The following is a 17,325-nucleotide window of genomic DNA, read 5'->3' as shown; positions in this document are numbered from 1 at the left end:
AGAAACTGTTCTCTCACCCGGTTTACCCTTTCCATCTGTCCATCAAACTGTGAATGGTCTGCTGAGGATTTGCTGGAGTATACATCATAGGTGTCAGGCACTATGACCTCTGGAGACCATGCAATCATATGATTTCCTTTATCATTACTTTGACCAAGATAGTTGCCCTTGGTAGTTTCAGTATACATATAAAGTGTGGCAACTTGGTAAATGAGTCTAGCACTACCAAGACTATGATGAATCCTTTTGGCAATGGGAACTCTACAATAAAATCCATAGAGGTGTTAGACCAAAGATTATCCCCAGTATAGGTTGTAATAATCCCACCATGTTATTTTTTAGCTCGTACACACACTGTATGTGTGCATACATAATTCTTGCAGTGCTTTCGCATGACTGTCCACCAAAACTGTCTACTAAGAGGGTCCACGGTCTGGATTTCCTGCTAATGGGTTATCCTGACATCTTTCCAATGCCATTATTCTGAACAAAGTATCTTGCACTAAGATGTTTTCTTTTCAAAACAATCTACTCTTGATCCACCCACCTTCAGCATTGTTCTTCTTGTATCTAATCTTCTCTGCCCACCGCCTTCAATTCTATTTTAATAGTCAATATCAAATCCGTAAGGGTTTTAGAGAGCAAAATAGATATCACTTTGCTGTTTGGAAGAATGAATGGTTCTTCAGCCACTCCAATCATCATATTCCCATTCAGTCTCTATAAGGCATCTACCTTGCCATGTCTGTTGCTAAGTAATACTTTACAATTTAAACTGGAACAAATAAAGACACATCTTGCAATCTATGAGTGCCACATTTCATTGTTGGTAACAAAATCCACATTTGTATGATCTTTCCAAACCAATATAGGGGTTGAAGTGCCTTGCAGATACATTCTTCGCAGAGAGAATTCTTCCTTATTAGCAAGAAATTGTCCATTGTAAATTATGTAAGCGGTTTCAGACTCTGTCTAGGTCCTGAATAAAGCTACACATTGTAATGTAATTCTTTAGTTACAATGTCTCTTTCTCTTGATGACTGCTGCTGATGTATGTTTTTTAGAAACAAAACATACTATTCTTGTTGCTGTTCCTGTGTAAAATTGATATCTTTCTTAGACAATGTGCAAATTGGTCTTACTGCATCTGAGAAATTCTTAATAAAGCATCTATGAAAATGTGTGAATCCCAGGAATGTCGGTATATATTTCATTGTTTTGTGTTTAGATCACACCAGTATTGATTTTACTTTACTCACATCTATACCAATTCCTATGTGTGGAAATGTGGAAATGTAACAAATCTACTGGTATATATTTCAATTCGTACTTCTCAAGTTTTGTGAACATTCAATGTCATTTGTTAATACTCCCATCATGGATTGTCTAGGTTTTCCTAAAGCTTTTGAGCAGACCAGCATGCCATCTAAATATACAATATAAAAAGTATCTTACTCATCCCAAAAAATATAATTAACTAAGTACTTAAATGTGACAAGGGCATAGGAAAGCCAAAATGCATTACCAGAAACTCAACGTCCATATATCTGGCATTGAAAGACGTCTTCCATTCTTCCCCTTGTTTTAGTCTGACTAAACTGTGGCCCTCTCTCAGATCTAATTTAAAGGACATTTTAGCTGACCTTAATTGATCTATTAGGACTCCAATTAATGTTAGTGCCTATTTCAAATTGAAAGAGCGTTTAACTCACTAACGTCCATACATAACCTGATCTCTCCACCAGGTTTAGGGATGAAAATTATGGGAGCCCCTGCCGCTGATATTGAGTGCACAATGAAGCCTTTAAATAAATGACATGTGTTGTTTGTGAGGACTCACACAGGATTGTGGAAGCAAAGAAGACACCAGAGGCAGGGAGAAAGTCAGACTGCCTTTATTGGAATGAGTAAGTACGTGGAGAGCAGCGCTGCATCTCCTTAGCCGCTCCCAGGCAACTGCCCGTCACCTCCCCGTACCGTGCTAAATACTAAGAGTGCTGGTATGAATCACACAGCTGCGCTCAGCACAGCGCAGGAAGAAGCACGCACCAGTTGTGTCAGCGATGCAGGCCAAGCCTGCAGTTTGGATACTGCTTCACACCTTCCTGCTTATGCAAAAAATCAGCACAAAGTCTTTGAAATTTGATGGAGTCTGAGGCAGATGAGTTATGCACCCTCCTTCTTCTGTTCTCCCAAGTTGTTCCTCCTTTTCTCTTGAGACTTGCTCTTGACTCCTGTTCACAGAGTTCAATCCACCAGGTTGAATTTCTATTACTTTGCCACTTAGTGATCCAGTTTGAATATCTCCTTGCAATGACTCTTATGTATATGAAGCAATAGTCTTGCCCAAATTGTTCCCATCTCACCTAAAGTCATAGGCTCTCTAGTATTTCCACTGACTACACTTAATTCCATCATTTAACTTCACAACCATTCCTGTGATCTTGTCAATCTTTCTGGAAGGTGGCAGATAAATAGAGGAACCCCTTTTCCTCTCAGCCTTGCATTGTTTATGCAAACTTTGTCACCCACCACAAATGGTTCCACGCAAACACGCACCTTTTATACTTTTCTTGACACTTCTCAGTCCTGTTCACCTTAATGGATCCTGAGGTTCCCAGCCACACCAGTGACTACTCACATACAGGCCTACTACCTCCGAAAGCTGTACGCAGTGAAGCCTGTGATGGAGTGTGGAGTTGTCCAATATGCCAAGATCATGTTTCTACATCCAGGTTTGACATGAGTGTCAGTTGAAGAGTTCCCCTAATAATTCAGTTAAACCTCTCAATCATTCCTTTTTGTCTTAGACAATATGAAGCTGTCATCTCATGATGCACTCCAGCCTTGCTTACAAATTCAGCAACTACATTTGACTGAAACTGTACCCCATTATCTGTCAATAACACAGAAGGAAATCCTTCCACCCTAAAAATGCTGTCTAAAAATCAACAATAGACTTTGCCTTTATGTCATCTGAGCACTATATGCACAGCCACCTTGTGTGACAATCCATTAATGCAAACAAAAATCTTTTCCCTTGATAGCATTTGGGCAAGGGTCCTACGATATCCAGAGCTAGTTTTCCCAATGTTTAGTGTGTATCTTCACTGGGTACAAAGGAGGCCCTACTGCCACATGTGATTTGTCACTCACTGCACATGGAAAACAGTGGGGTACCATATGTTCTACCTCTTCATCCATTTTGGGCCACCAATACCACTCTTTAACCCTCCTCTTTGTCATGTTCCTAAGGGACCCTTTTGAGGAATTTCCAATATTACTGGTCTTACTCTCTCGGGTGGAAATTATTTTTTCAACTCTACACAACATATCACCCTCTGCCCACAGTTAATTATGAACTTGATCAAACTGTTCACTTCCTCCTGAAGAACTTCTGGGCCATTCCTCCTCAAGTAATTGACACACTCTCACTATTTCTGAGACAGCTGCATGTTCTTCTTGACATCTCTGTAAATTTAGAGCACCCCTGTGTGTCAAATGTGCTGTCATCACCCATTGTTCCTCAGGAAAAGTTTCACCACTCATTAAAGGGAGCAGCAACAAACAATCTGCAACTACATTTCCGGGGCCAGGAGTGTACACAATTGTCAAATGGAATTCTTTCAACACTAATGCCCAACGATTTATCCTAGGAGATGTACATATGTTTCTTCCTATTAACGAATGAACTAAGGGTTCATGGTCTGTCTTCAAAACAAATGGAATGTACATTAAAAATGTAAAATGCTCTACTGCCCAATAACATGCTAGAGCTTCTCTCTAAATAATGCAGCGGAGCAAGCTATGGGGATCACCCAAAAAGAACGATAATAATTGTTCGAATGCATGATTAGTTAGACCAAACCACACATTTGGTGCTGGGGGCTGCAGGGGTGTCCCCCGCAGTCATACAAAAAACGAAAACGCTGTGGGAGTGTTCCCCACAGCCCCCGCTCACTATACTGTGAGCAGGGTTTGCGAGGGTGTCCCCTGCAGCTCTCTAGAAAAAATAAAAGGAGAGGACCCTGCAGCACCGGTTCCCGATTACGGATGTGAAAGGGAACAGGCGTTGCAGGGATCAGCGAGTTGGAGGCAAGGTAAGTAGGGGTTTGGGGTGTGCTGTGGCTCTGGGCAGGGGTGTGGGTGGGGTTGTGGGCAGGAGTTTGGCCAAGTCAGAAATGTTTAGGGGAGAAAAGACCGAAGGTTATTTCGAAAAAATAATCTTCTGCCTTTTCTCCCTCGAACATTTGTAACTCAGTCAAACCCAAGCAATGATCTAGAGGTGAAAGCTTTTAATACTTCTTGGCCTTCTCTCAATTGAATCAGGATTGCCCCCAATCCTTCACTACTTGCATCAGTTGTTAAAAATGTCTTAATCAAAGGATTAAACATGCTTAACGTTAGAGATTTATGATATACTTCTGTATGTAGATATATGATATGATAGGTTATTTATAAAGCACTTAATACCCAGAGGTTTCTAAGCGCGGATCGAACCTGTGTTGCTCTGTGTCGTCTTGCTTCCAAGGCAAGCATGTTCCCCCTGAGCTATCCTCCCAAGACAATATGGTCATGTGTTTCGGACCATACTAAATTTACATTCTTCCTCCATAATTCCTGCAGAGGAGCACTTCAGGTCACAACATTCTCAATAAACTTAGAGTAATACTCAGCAAAACCCAAAAACCTCTCAGCATGTCTTTTTAATGTGGTTCAGGTGCTTTTAACACAGCATCTATGAAACTTGCCTTTGGTCTGATACCCTGATCATTAAATACATGCCATAGGTATGACACTTCTCTGACTTTAAATTTGCATTTTTATTTTTTTATTGTGAGCCCTGCTTCTCTGACAACATCTAGTACTTGTCTCAGACATGTGTCATGGTGTTGGGAATCTTCTGTGAATGTGAATATTAGAATATCATCCTGGAAACATTTCACATTTGGCATCTTGCTAAAATGGCATTCCATTACTCTCTGAAAAACAGCTGCTGCTGCTGCTGAGGCAATGCCAAAAGGCATTCTCTTGAATCTATATGCCCCAAATGGTGTTGCAAATTATGTCAGCTGTCAATAATCACAATGTAACTCTATCCGCTGTTATGCGCTCGACAGGTTAATAGTTGTAAAATATTTCACTCCATGTAAGAGGGATAAGATCTCTTGCACTTTGTAAAGTGGGTAACGATCTACCCATATGTTTTTATTAAGGGATCTCAAGTTTACACGCGTCCTTATTGCTCCATCTGATTTCTTTGCTATTACTACTCAGTACACCTACTCTGCTGCCTCTATGGGTTCAATCGTTCCGGTCTCGCACAATTTCTTGTTAATTTTTCAGTTTTGTTTTTAACATCCAGGCTACAGGTCTCTCTTCATGTGATTTCGGTTTCGCTCCCCTCTTCAATGTTATCCAGTGATTAAAGTTTCTTAGGCATCCTATCTTATTCTGAAAACACATTTGAATTCTTCATAAATATCACCTTCAACTAACATGACAGGTTTCTGTAGCATTTGGGCTTTAATTTGATCTGTAAATATTTTTGGGGTTTCCAACTCAGTAAAGATACCCAATTTTTAGCTACATACAATTTTCCCCACATTTTCCTACCTTTGAATTCAATTTCCACCATACATGACCCTAAAATTCTGATAGGCATTGCTCCATAACTTTTAGGATTTATGCCTGATCTTTTAAAGTACACTAAACTGAACCCTAATTAGAGGTACATGTCATGTGTACTTGCAGCCGGAATCTGCCATCATTCTTTACTCATTCCCATTCACCTTCACAATGCACCAGGAAGCATCAATATTCTTCTTCTCTAGGGTTGATATTAACAGTTCACCCTTGTCATCTTCAAGAAATGCATTTCTTCGTCCGAATATCTTACTCCCATACCAGTTTACTTATACACATTTTTTGTAAGTGACCACGTCTATTACATCTCCCACATGTTGCTCCTTTGGCTGGGCAACATGCATTTTTAGCTATGTTGGTATTCTGTGTTGCTACAGGCACGTTTAAACTTAGCGCTCTTGAGCATTTCAGGGAATTGTTTGATATTGTCTAGTTACTTTGTCTAGGTACAAGAATCAGCAGAGCCGTCATAGTTGTTTGATTTTGCCAACTTGCTGAGAGAAAAAGCACTCTTTGGTATAGGAGCCATTGCTCACCATACAAACTAGAATACCCAGGCTTCCTTGGGTTCCATAAGGAGTAACGTGAGGTGCTTCTGAGTGAAGCTGGTCTGCACCGGTCTGCGTCGAACACATCTAAGGTAACGCTCTGTTCTTTACCTTTTCCTTGTAGAATCTAGTTATTCTAAACACCCCACAATGGGTTCCCACCCGGAGCTTGGGCTACTGCTGGCTTCGCAAAAGCTACTTCATGAAATAATAGTCGAAAAGTACATTGCCCAAATGAAGTCCGATGATGTACATATAGATGTCGACCTGAATACACCCACGGCTCCTGTCCCAGTTCAGGAGGGTTTTCCCCACCAGGGAGAGGAATCCAAGCTCTAAATAACATCCAGAGTAAACCACAGTCTAGCGCCTTTCCCAATGTGAATAATCAGCAAAATGCGCATCAGGATCTTAATGTCATCAGAATTTCACTACTTAAAACCTGTTCACCGGCCAAGCATGCCATTAATATACATGATTACATACAGGAGAATCAGTTAGATATTATATACATCACTGAAACCAAAAAAAAATTTTTTACAGAAAAAGTCGGGAACACGGATTTGGAGGAGTAGTGGCTCTCCCTATCAAATCCGATTAACATGTTTTCAAATCCCAAATTGAATGTGCCAATTGTGAAATTAGCCACAAAGTCACTCTCAAATGAAAATTGTTGTTTGATGTATCGCCGACCAGAAGCTATGCCAAATTTCAATGAAAATATAATGTATCTGCTAGGATCCTCTTAGCAAACCCAATAGTGCCACCATTTTTCTAGGCGATGTGAACCGATGGCCGAGTGATCCCACAGACAAGGAGGCCAGTGACCTTGAAAAACAGTTTACCTGCCAAAATGTTAAGATTTTAAATACGGAAACTACCCATTCGGGTGGTAACATTCTAGACTGGGTATCCTCTAGAAATATTGAGATGGAAATTACTGCCACTAAAGTGTTCCTGTAGTGTGACCACCTTTTTGTGGAATGTTCCATACACCTCCGCATAAACCCCTGAAATCACATATAGCACCCAAAAAAATCAAAAACAGAAATTTCCAAAAAGTCAAATTAGAAGACATGGACATATATATGAACAAGATAATAATAATAACTTCTTTTTATATAGTGTTAGAAACCAGCAGGTATGTGAGCGCGGCTGTAACAGTTGTTATCAATTCATCGACCTCGGAAGGATGAAAGGTTGAGTTGGCCCTGCCAAGATTCAAACTTGCATCAGCAGGCTATGCACAGATTCCAAGGCAGGCGCTCAACTCGCTGTGCTATCTGACCTGTGATAACGATATTTACACATGATTCAGATCCTCCAGATATCTTAGTGGACACATACAATGAACATCTCAAAAGCTACCTGGACAGTGTAGCCCAGATAAAATGTAAAACGGTCAAATATAGACCTAGTCAGGAATCCTGGTACTCCCCTGCTTTGACCAAGACAAACATTGCCAAAATACATCTTTAACAAGTCTGAGAAAAAGAATACCACTTGTGAAAATAAAGATGACTGGAAATCCCTTCAAAAAACATACCAACAACAAATTTACAAAGCAAAAAGAGATTTCTACGAAAAGAAATCAAATCCGCGGGAAACAACTCCAAGAAATATTTAGAAAGTCTTGAGAAACCTAAATTGCAATCACAGCAATTTATGCCTACCAATGATGACTGTAATATTGTGCAATGAGCTTTCGCTAACAAAATAGCACAATCTCGCATTAGGATCTATGACTCATTAAAGAGCCATAAAACGACTTGATCTGAATTGATGAAAACAAAGCCACGCTGAACTTGGATCTTTCATTTTCTTTTGCACAGGTCTCAGTAGAGAAACTACTAAACATTTTGAAAACCATGGTTCAACATCCAGTCCAGGCGAAATTCTCTCGTCTAAATTTATTCTACAAAAGCCTAATGTTTTTGCACATTTTTTGGTACGCTTTGTGCATCCTTCTTTTAGTCACGGTAAGGTTCCAGATATTCTTAAACATGTTCTGGTGACCCCCTTGCCAATAAAACCTGGTCTAAGCCCGAATGACCCAAGCAACTTGCGCCCTATCACCAATTCATTGTTTTTATAAAAAATGATTGACAAGTTTGCCATGTCACAATTTCAGCATCATCTGGAATCAGCCAAAATCATACACCAGCAATTGATACTTCTAGGCTTATCAGCCATGTTTGATTTATTAGACCAGAAAAGCCTGTTAAATTGCTTACCCACTATTGGTAAATGCTCAAAAGAGACAAGAAACTGGATCAGCTCTTTCCTTAGTAATAGACACTCTCGTGTGTGCTGGGGCACTGCAACATCTGTCTCGGAGCTTGTAGAGGATAATGTCCCACAGGGAGCATGTTTGTCCCTCTATTATTTAACTTATACATAAAGCCCCTTTGTGACCGCCTCTCCACTCGAGACATCCATTTTTACCAACTATGCGGATGACACTCAGCTCCTCGTAGAGCTGAGGGGTGATTTTAAATCTGACTCAGCGTGACTCATGTACATCTATGGTCTTGTGAAAGACTAGATGACCCAAAACTGGATGTGCTTAAATCCAGCAAAAATTATTTTTGGTTCAACCCACACAAGAAATAAGCTAAATACAAACTACGCTGACATGTGCGTTGAAAATAATCGCATCCAAATCAAAGGAACAGTTAAGTGTTTAAATTAATGCCTCAGTGAATTCAGAGGCCCACGCTGATGGGGTAGTGAGTAGTACGCAGTACCATCTGAGAGTTCTGAGACAAGCTTAGCAGGTTCTATCTCAAACAAATCATACTACATTGGTTAGGGCAATTCTCATGCCTCGTTTAGACTACTGCAATGCCCTTCTGGCTGGCGCTAGCAGGCTTAGCATAAGATGACTGCAGGTGACTCAGAAGGAAGCTGTTCACATCATTCATAACATCCCGAGGATAGAGCATGTGTTGCATGCCAGGAGGAAGCTTCACTGGCTGTCAGTGGCAGCAAGAATACCCACAGACCCACAGATGCTTGCACTGTAACGCTCCTGCTTACCTAAAAGAACAGATGAAAATGTATGTCCCTCTCAGACAACTCCACTCAAGCTCACAGGTCCTGCTGATGAGCTTGATACCAAGATCTAAAAAAGTCACAGGCCGTGGTAGATTTTTTCCAGTCTTATCTGCTCTAGGCTGGAATAATCTGCTCCTAGCATTGCGGGCAGAACAAAGATATTTAGTGTTTCGAAAGCCTCTGAAAACACACCTAATTGACTGAGCCACTCTTAATCTAGAAACAGCCCTTCCCTGAAGTACATATTATGTCCCGTCACATAGATCTGATGTGTTTGTGTAGCACCCTGATGCCTGAGGGCTTTGGCACTTTATAAATATATAAATAAAAAATAACTAAAATAAATATGTGATCACTCACTCCACATGCAAATGTAAGGAAGGCATGGTATCAAGATAAGACAGACATAAGTGATAAGTGATCACAGTTCCAGGGTGTTTATTGAACTGTATAATCGGTGAGGTAAACGCCTAATCTAACCCTAAACTAAGCTACGACCATCAAATAGTAATAATATAATCCTAGTGGTGTCTTAGTCAAATAAAAAGGGCCTATACTAAAACACCTATTACCAATCCTTACCTCTATGCTACAAACTAGTGTGGGATAATGTTCATAAGAAAAGAAAGAAGTGTTCTCAAAATGATAAGTCAGGATGGTATAGCTGGGGTTTCCCTTCCACATGGTTTTAGCACCGGACAAGGCGGGACTCTTGGGCACAGCACACTCCTGGGCTTCTCCAGCACAAGCTTACAGTTTGTTTCTAAAAAATCAGGGCCTTCTTTTGCAAAGCCTCTTTCACACAAAGTCTCTTGCCTCTGGGGGCCTAATGTGCCATAAACAACAAAACAAAAGTTCCTTTCAGTAATCTTCATTTCGCGTTATTTCTTTTCACCCTTGGATCCCCCTCAACCACACTCCGATCCTTCTTGCAACGTTGGCCTCCCTCAGTCGGGTTCACTATAGCTGTTCATTCAAAATTTCAGCAACTTGTAACATTCAAGAGTCTCAATGTCTTTTAAAGCAACCATTCACTGTGGACATCCCTCAGCCGGGTTCACACTTGTCGTCACAATGTTCACGGATGTATAATGGTTCACCCTGATTCGCAGGCATCCCTCAGCCGGATTCACACTTGTCAAATACACAGTTCACTTTGCTCTATCACAATACGGGATTCAGTTCCCTTAGCTTCACTCTTGACAACGTGTCAAAGACTTTCGAGTGTACAAAGGGTTTGGCTTGTCCCTTGTATGACCACTTTGACACCTCATGCCGGCCTCTCTTAGGCCCTCTTGGTATTTGTAGTTTCAACAAAGGGGACCAGCCAGAGTCCTTCGAATGAGCGCCCAAGTGGCGCCAGACCATTCCGCAACTAGTCCTTCTCTTGGTTTTCTTAAATGTTCAATGCATACAAGATCTTTATTTATATAATGTTGCTGTTTGCAACCTTGGGCTCAACACAGTCCGGTTTACTTTCAGCCTCTCCGACTCATCGACTGTGCATCGGCTGTGTCTCGGTTGAAAAGGGCAGTGCACCTCCCTCCTTGTCGTCCTTTCAGGTCTCGCCACCTCTCTCCTCCGTTTGAACTGCTGTTCTGTAATAGCTGCTTCCTTGTGAGTTTGGCCTTGCTCAAAGTGTGCTCTTGTGCTCTGCCTTTTATCCCTGTGTCCTTGTCATCATACAGTGGATAGACAGCTCTTCGCCCACTTCCCGCTGCCCATGCATAGATTCACTAAGGAGATGGCAGCACCAGGACTTCCATCTAACCCACACAGAAGCAGTTCTTCTGATCGCTTTTTTTCTCGTGATAAGTGTCTGTGTCGTAAAAGGGCATGAGGGGGCAGAGCTTCTAAATATCAAACGGGATAGGATCGGAAAAGGTGTTATGGGGAGGGTTACTGCAACTCAACCCTTTGGTGTCCCACTTCCAATCCCCAAAGAACCCCCATCCAGTTGATCTTCCCGCACTGGTCCACCCCCAGGCACTGGATCCAATGGCGATGGCCGTATCCTGGTCACCTGGATGACAGATCTCTGGGGACTAGCGTGTGAGATACCTTCAGGTTTCTCACACAAAACGCACAATATTGTTCCTACCACGATAGGGCCTGCCACTTGTACTAGCAGGAGCCCCTTCTACTCTGCTCCACTGGGAGCAGAGTAGAAGGGGCATTTGTCTGAGAATTCATGAAAATCATGACGTTCATGAAGTTGCATGAAAATCAGCCTCTCAACCCAGGAGACATGTCACCTTTGCACATTTGGTAAACATTACATGTCAAGTACACCATCTGTTAAAATGAAGAGACATGCAAAACTGTGCAGACGCATTGCATGCACAGTCAACAGATACTGGTCCAGTGATTACAAAGTGAGAGTGCAAGAAGGTAAACCAAAAACATACATCTGGCAACATGCATGCAGAAGGATGCTTCATTAGTTGAGTATTGTCCTTTCATATGCAAACATTACTTGGCAGCTGGCCCTTACGTGCAGTAGGGGTATACGCAATGCATATAGAGTATTACATTATGGCATTACATAGTTACATGATAGCTACAGTGCAAATTGAGCCAAAATGTCATTTTAACATGACCACTCCTACGCATTCATGGCAAAGGTTATATGTAGCCTCGGGGATACAGTATCCGTCCCTTAATAAAGGTAGCAGTCCTTTGTACCCCACATGTCCGCATCTGCTGTGAGGTACATGCTGCATTCAAGGTCAGAACTGATGTTCCCCCGTCATCGAGTCTTTACATGTGCAAAATAGCTGTACAATTTTAGATTTAACAATACCTTATTCGACTGCCTTCTAAAACTACACAAAAAGAAAGCCACTGTCCACTCTGGCATTGTTGTTTGCTTGAGAGGGCACATTATGCAATCTTACCTTCGCGTATTGGGTGGTGAGGGTGGTAAATCTGTAGATAAAAAAAACAGAGTTCTAAGAAGCGTTTTTATACCATAATTGTCATCAGATGATTTAAAAGCAATAAGCAAACAGTATGAAATGTTCCCCAACAATAAAATTACCTAATATATAAAGCTGAATGTATAAATGTGTGTATGTTTGCCCAGCTATACAAATCCACACCGTTTCACCCACGCCTACCAAATTTTGCATTGAGTGCTCTTTTGTCTGGGGAACGATCGTAGTCTATGTTTTGATCAAAAATCTTATATGCAAAAAAATGTTGGGGTGTGTGTGTGTATGTCTGGGTATACAAATCCACACCGTTGAACCCACTGCTACCAAATTTTGCATGGATTTCTCATCTGTCTGGGGCAAGATTGCTGTCTATGTTTGGATGCAAAGAATTCACTCCGTAGACACCCTAATTTACTGATGCTCAGCCCATTCACTACAGTAGATCCTGGAAGGAGGCAACATTTGGAAAAGTGAAGCAAAATGTTTGATGTGCTGGTTATTCCTTTGAAATGTATCACTACTGTATTCAGTTTCAAAGTGTTTATTAAAGCATTATTAAAGGGAATTAAAAGGAATTAAAACATTTTTTTATCATGCCACTCCAAACAGGGGAAATGGTAAGGTTACAGTTTACTTAAGTTCATTCACGAGAAGCAAGCACAATCAATCAATCTTTCTTGGACATTTTATTAAATGTGCTGAAGCCATTCAGTGACAAAAAAATGCTGCACAAACAACAAAGATCACTTGGAAAAGCTCCATCTGATGCAAAGTGAAAAACAATGTCAAAAGCTTCTGAAACACAACAACAAACAACAGCACGACTTGACAACCAGAGGACAAGAGCAACTTTCTCCAAAGCAAATGAGAGGTCAGAGCGAACTGAAGCAAGACTTGCCGACAAGAGGATAAGAGTAACATCCTCCAGGGCACATGAGACACCAGAGCAAAATGAAGCAAGACTTGCCGACAAGAGGACAAGAGCAACATCCTCCAGGGCACATGAGACACCAGAGCAAATGAAGCAAGAGTTGCCGACAAGAGGACAAGAGCAACATCCTCCAGGGCACATGAGACACCAGAGCAAAATGAAGCAAGACTTTCCGACAAGAGGACATTAGCAACATCCTCCAGGGCACATGAGACACCAGAGCAAAATGAAGCAAGACTTGCCGACAAGAGGACAAGAGCAACATCCTCCAGGGCACATAAAACTCTAGAGCAAAATGCAGCAAGACTTGCCGACAAGAGGACAAGAGCAACATCCTACAGGGCACATGAGACACCACTTGATCGGGACGCGGGCAACGCCGGGGACCCGAGCTAGTTAAAAAATACATGGTATAATAGCCTTTAGCAGGTTCTTTTGTGTAATTTATATTCTGCACAACAGTTACACTTTACCGCAACAAAATAATAGATTCTCAACAGTCGGAGATCCTGGCCCAGCACATCATAAATGTGTTTGCCTGATTTACGCCAACACCTATTTTGCTTTTTTCTTTGTTTGGTATTGAAGCCAGTTGTTAATTGGCTGAGGGTATTTTTTGTTACTGCGCATTCCACGGCATGTTTGCAATCCAGTAGTCGCAATGTATATGCCGTAAAAAGCTGGTAACTTAGAAGTAACTTGATAGTGGCAATGCAGTACATTTAACACCACATTCAAAGTTAGGCAGGTCCCGACACTGATGAAATGTGCTCTGTGGTAGTGGTATTACTGTCATTAACATTTTGGAGATAGTGCATTGATTTGTCTCACCACGAAAAAGAAACATAGATGAGTCTTTGTGCCACTTCTTTAGTGCACCTCCGATGTAGCAATTCAGCCACAGCGACATTGATGTGTGGCTTGACTAGTAGCCGTAATATCAAAGTTTGACATGAAATCAAGAAATATGATCTATTCTTCCATTTGCACTGCTAAATCGGTGCTATTGTATAGTACTTGTTTGTAAGTAAGTTAGGTGCTGACCCACTCCAAAAGTGGTGGTTCGTGGAGAAGCTATTGCAGGGCATTTTACCTGTTTGTGTTAAGGGGGATTCTATGTCAAGAACGGAGGCTTGTATTATGCTCACCTCAACTCTATAATTCTTGAGCAGTAATGTATATTTACATAAATAACAATCAGCAAACTACAAAACTCAGAAAAAGAACATTCTTTGTAGTTTCAACTTGAATGCTCTGATGTCTGTCCCATGTGATCTCCTGCAACAATATTGGTCCTAGTGGCTGCATGACTGGGTCTTACCTGATCTCATCTTCCTCTTTCTTTTCTGCTCGAGCAGCAGATAAGTACAGTATATTTATTTATTTATTTATTTATTTATTTATTTATTTATTTATTTATTTATTTATTTATGTATTTATGTATATGTAGGAGGAACATTGCTGTTTTGATCACAAAAGAACATACAATAGATAAGAAATCAGATTTGACAGGAAGCAGTGAGGTTGTTACAATGGGGTGAGTTTGAGTGACATTCTGGCCAGGTTGTGGAGGTGAGTAAATGAAGCAGTCACTGGGGACAATGCATAAGTAGACATACATAGATTAAGGACAATAAACATTGGACATTTTTAAGTGAAGGTAGGCGGTACGATCAGTTGTGCTCGAGATGTGACCATAAAGGGTGAAGTGCTAGAGTGGAGGCACAGCAAGTGAGGGACAGAGGCAGGTTAGAGGCGAGGGAAAATGTTATAGAGTAGATAGATGAGAGGTATGTTAAGAGGGTAACTCAGAGGCAAGGTGGTAGGCTTTTAGTTTGATTTTGAACAAATCTGTGGGGACTGTTTCTTGGATGGCAAAAGAAGAGATTTCCGTGCAAGTGGAGAAAGAAGAAAGAAGGAGAGGAAGTGAGAGGAAGAACAGGAAGGGCGAGGAGCCACAAGGGTAGTCAAGGAGGCAGAACATAGATTACAAGAAGGCTTGAAGAGTTGGATAGAGGAGGATATTTACAGTGGTGCCTTAGCATGGATAGATTTGTGAACCCAGAGATTAAATTTAAATCTGGCCCTGTTTTGCATCCCTCAGCTCTGACTGTCTGTCTACTATCTAGGAGTGGTGTGCCGCCAATGACCTCTGCCTTAATGCCAGTAAGACTGAGATTCTCCTCATTGGCACACCCACTCCCTCCTTTCCTGTAGCTCTCTAGCCAGGCTCTCTTGGCCCTCTTCCTGCTCCCACCTGTGAGGCTAAAAACCTCGGGGTCATCTTCGAATCTACTCTCTCCTCTCCTCACAGCTCTGACGTCTCTAAGAAGTCACACTACCAACTGCACCTCCTCAGAGGTATTCATCCTTTCCTCTCCTTACCCCAGAAGCTCACTGTCTCCAGAGCTCTGGACTATTGCAACAGCCTCTTTCTAAATCTGCCTGATTCTACTCTCTGCCCTCTGCAACTTATCCAGAACAGGACTGCCCAGGGATCGTATCTCTCCAGGACTGAAATCTCTGCACTGGCTCCCAGTGGCTGCGAGGATTAAGTTCAAAACTTTCTGCACTGTCCAAAAGGCATTCTGGGGCCTGGGGCATCAATACCTTCAACTCTCTCTTCCTAAATACCTTCCTTCTCGAGCTCTTCACTCATCTGCCTCATCCTCCCTCATGGTCAGTCACTTCTCCAAGCAACGAGTTGGTGGTAGATCTCTTTCTTCAGCTGGGACCTCCCTCTGGAACAGCCTGCCTGCCTCCCTGAAACTTAAGGAGAATCATCTTCGGTTCCGGAAGCACCTCAAAACCCTTCTCTTTGCTTCTGCTTTTTCTCCTCCTCTCCCTTGCTGACTTCCTGGCTGACACTGACATTGCTCTGATTGCCTGGTCGCCCTTTGATCTCTGGCCCAGGTCCCCTCCCCCGCCAGTCGCACTCCTGCACTGCCCTCCTGGCAACCCCACACTTGGGGACAGTTTTCTGTATCCCTACAGTCACACTACCAGCACTTGACACCTGATGTGTGCACTTACACTTGCACTTGCCACCTGCTGGCCATACTTTACTTATTGTTTATTATTTTCTTATCCCATGTACTGCACTGTCCTCTTCCCCTTACCCCCGCACTTCTCCTCTCTCCCCTTCCCATGCACTTGCACGATCTGAATGACACCTGGCCTAGTAGGATCGTTGTCTGTATTCACTCTGTTCCGCTCCCTTGCCTCGTCACGCCTTGAAACACCTGTGTATAGGCGTGTTATAAATGCTATATCATATCATATCATACCATATCATACCATATCATACCATATCATATCGTATGCCATCCAGCCTGTCGAGAGGACAGAAAGCATAGTTGGGGAGATCAAAGAGAATGCTGGCAGATTAGTCCAGTTTAGAGAAGACAAAAGCAGTTAAGAGATGCTTGGTGGTGTTTAAAGGAAGGAGATACCTGATTTCCCCAATATTTTTAGGAGGCTGAGGCAAGCTGCTGTTCCAGTTTCAGAGATGAAAGTAGAGAAGGTGTGAGAAAGGTCAGAGATGACGCTGAGCTTTCTAGCGGAAAAAGAATAGGGGGGAGTGTCAGGTGGGAACTGGATAGTCAGAGGAAGAGATGAGGGAGAGCTTTTGGCAGGGAATAAGAGCATATATGTTTTGGTAGAGTTTAATCTCAGGGAGTGCGAAGCCGTCCAATATTTAATGGCAGAGACACAGTTCAGATCAGAGGAGAGTTCAGGAAAATAGAAGAAGATTTGGGTGTCATCCACAAAGAGTTAGTATGAGAACCCAAAGGAGGAAATAAGTGCCCCAAGAACTGTAGGTCAGGGAGAAAGGGAGAATGGCAGAAGGTTTAGATTTCCTTTTAGTAACAGGTGAAGCAAGTGGTGAGGAAAAGTCAGAGGCTGGAAAGAAGATGGTGGTGGAAACAATTGAGTGATCAGATATGGTTGGTGTGACAGTAGTATTAGTGTCTGAGAGAGAGGTGGCGATGAATAAGAGAGAGGTGGAGATGAATAAGAGATCCAAGGTGTTACCCCCTGTGTGGCAACGTAGGTTTTGGATAGATTGGAGAACATGGTCACTAAGAAATGACTTAAGTTCAGATTTCTGAGAACTGGTTGGAGTGGGAAGGTTAAAGTGACCTAAGAAAATGAGGTGATGTTTAGTAGAAAGAGAATCAAGGAGTTGCCCAAGATGATAAAGTAG

The 17,325-nt window shown here is 42.0% G+C and overlaps 1 protein-coding gene across 1 annotated transcript in view; it reads right to left on the bottom strand.

Moving 5' to 3' along the window:
• LOC138497284 (uncharacterized) overlaps positions 1–17,325 on the bottom strand; it is a 901,742-nt gene that overhangs the window by 227,271 nt on the left and 657,146 nt on the right. The window contains exon 12 of the mRNA XM_069620635.1: positions 12,149–12,179. Within this exon, the coding sequence (XP_069476736.1) occupies positions 12,149–12,179 (31 nt within the window). The remainder of the gene's footprint in view (positions 1–12,148; positions 12,180–17,325) is intronic.

The sequence above is a fragment of the Ambystoma mexicanum genome, chromosome 5q (genome assembly GCF_040938575.1).
Source record: "Ambystoma mexicanum isolate Mex_15411 chromosome 5q, UKY_AmexF1_1, whole genome shotgun sequence".
In the NCBI taxonomy this organism is placed as follows: Eukaryota; Metazoa; Chordata; class Amphibia; order Caudata; family Ambystomatidae; genus Ambystoma; species Ambystoma mexicanum.
This window is presented reverse-complemented; position numbering and strand designations above follow the sequence as displayed.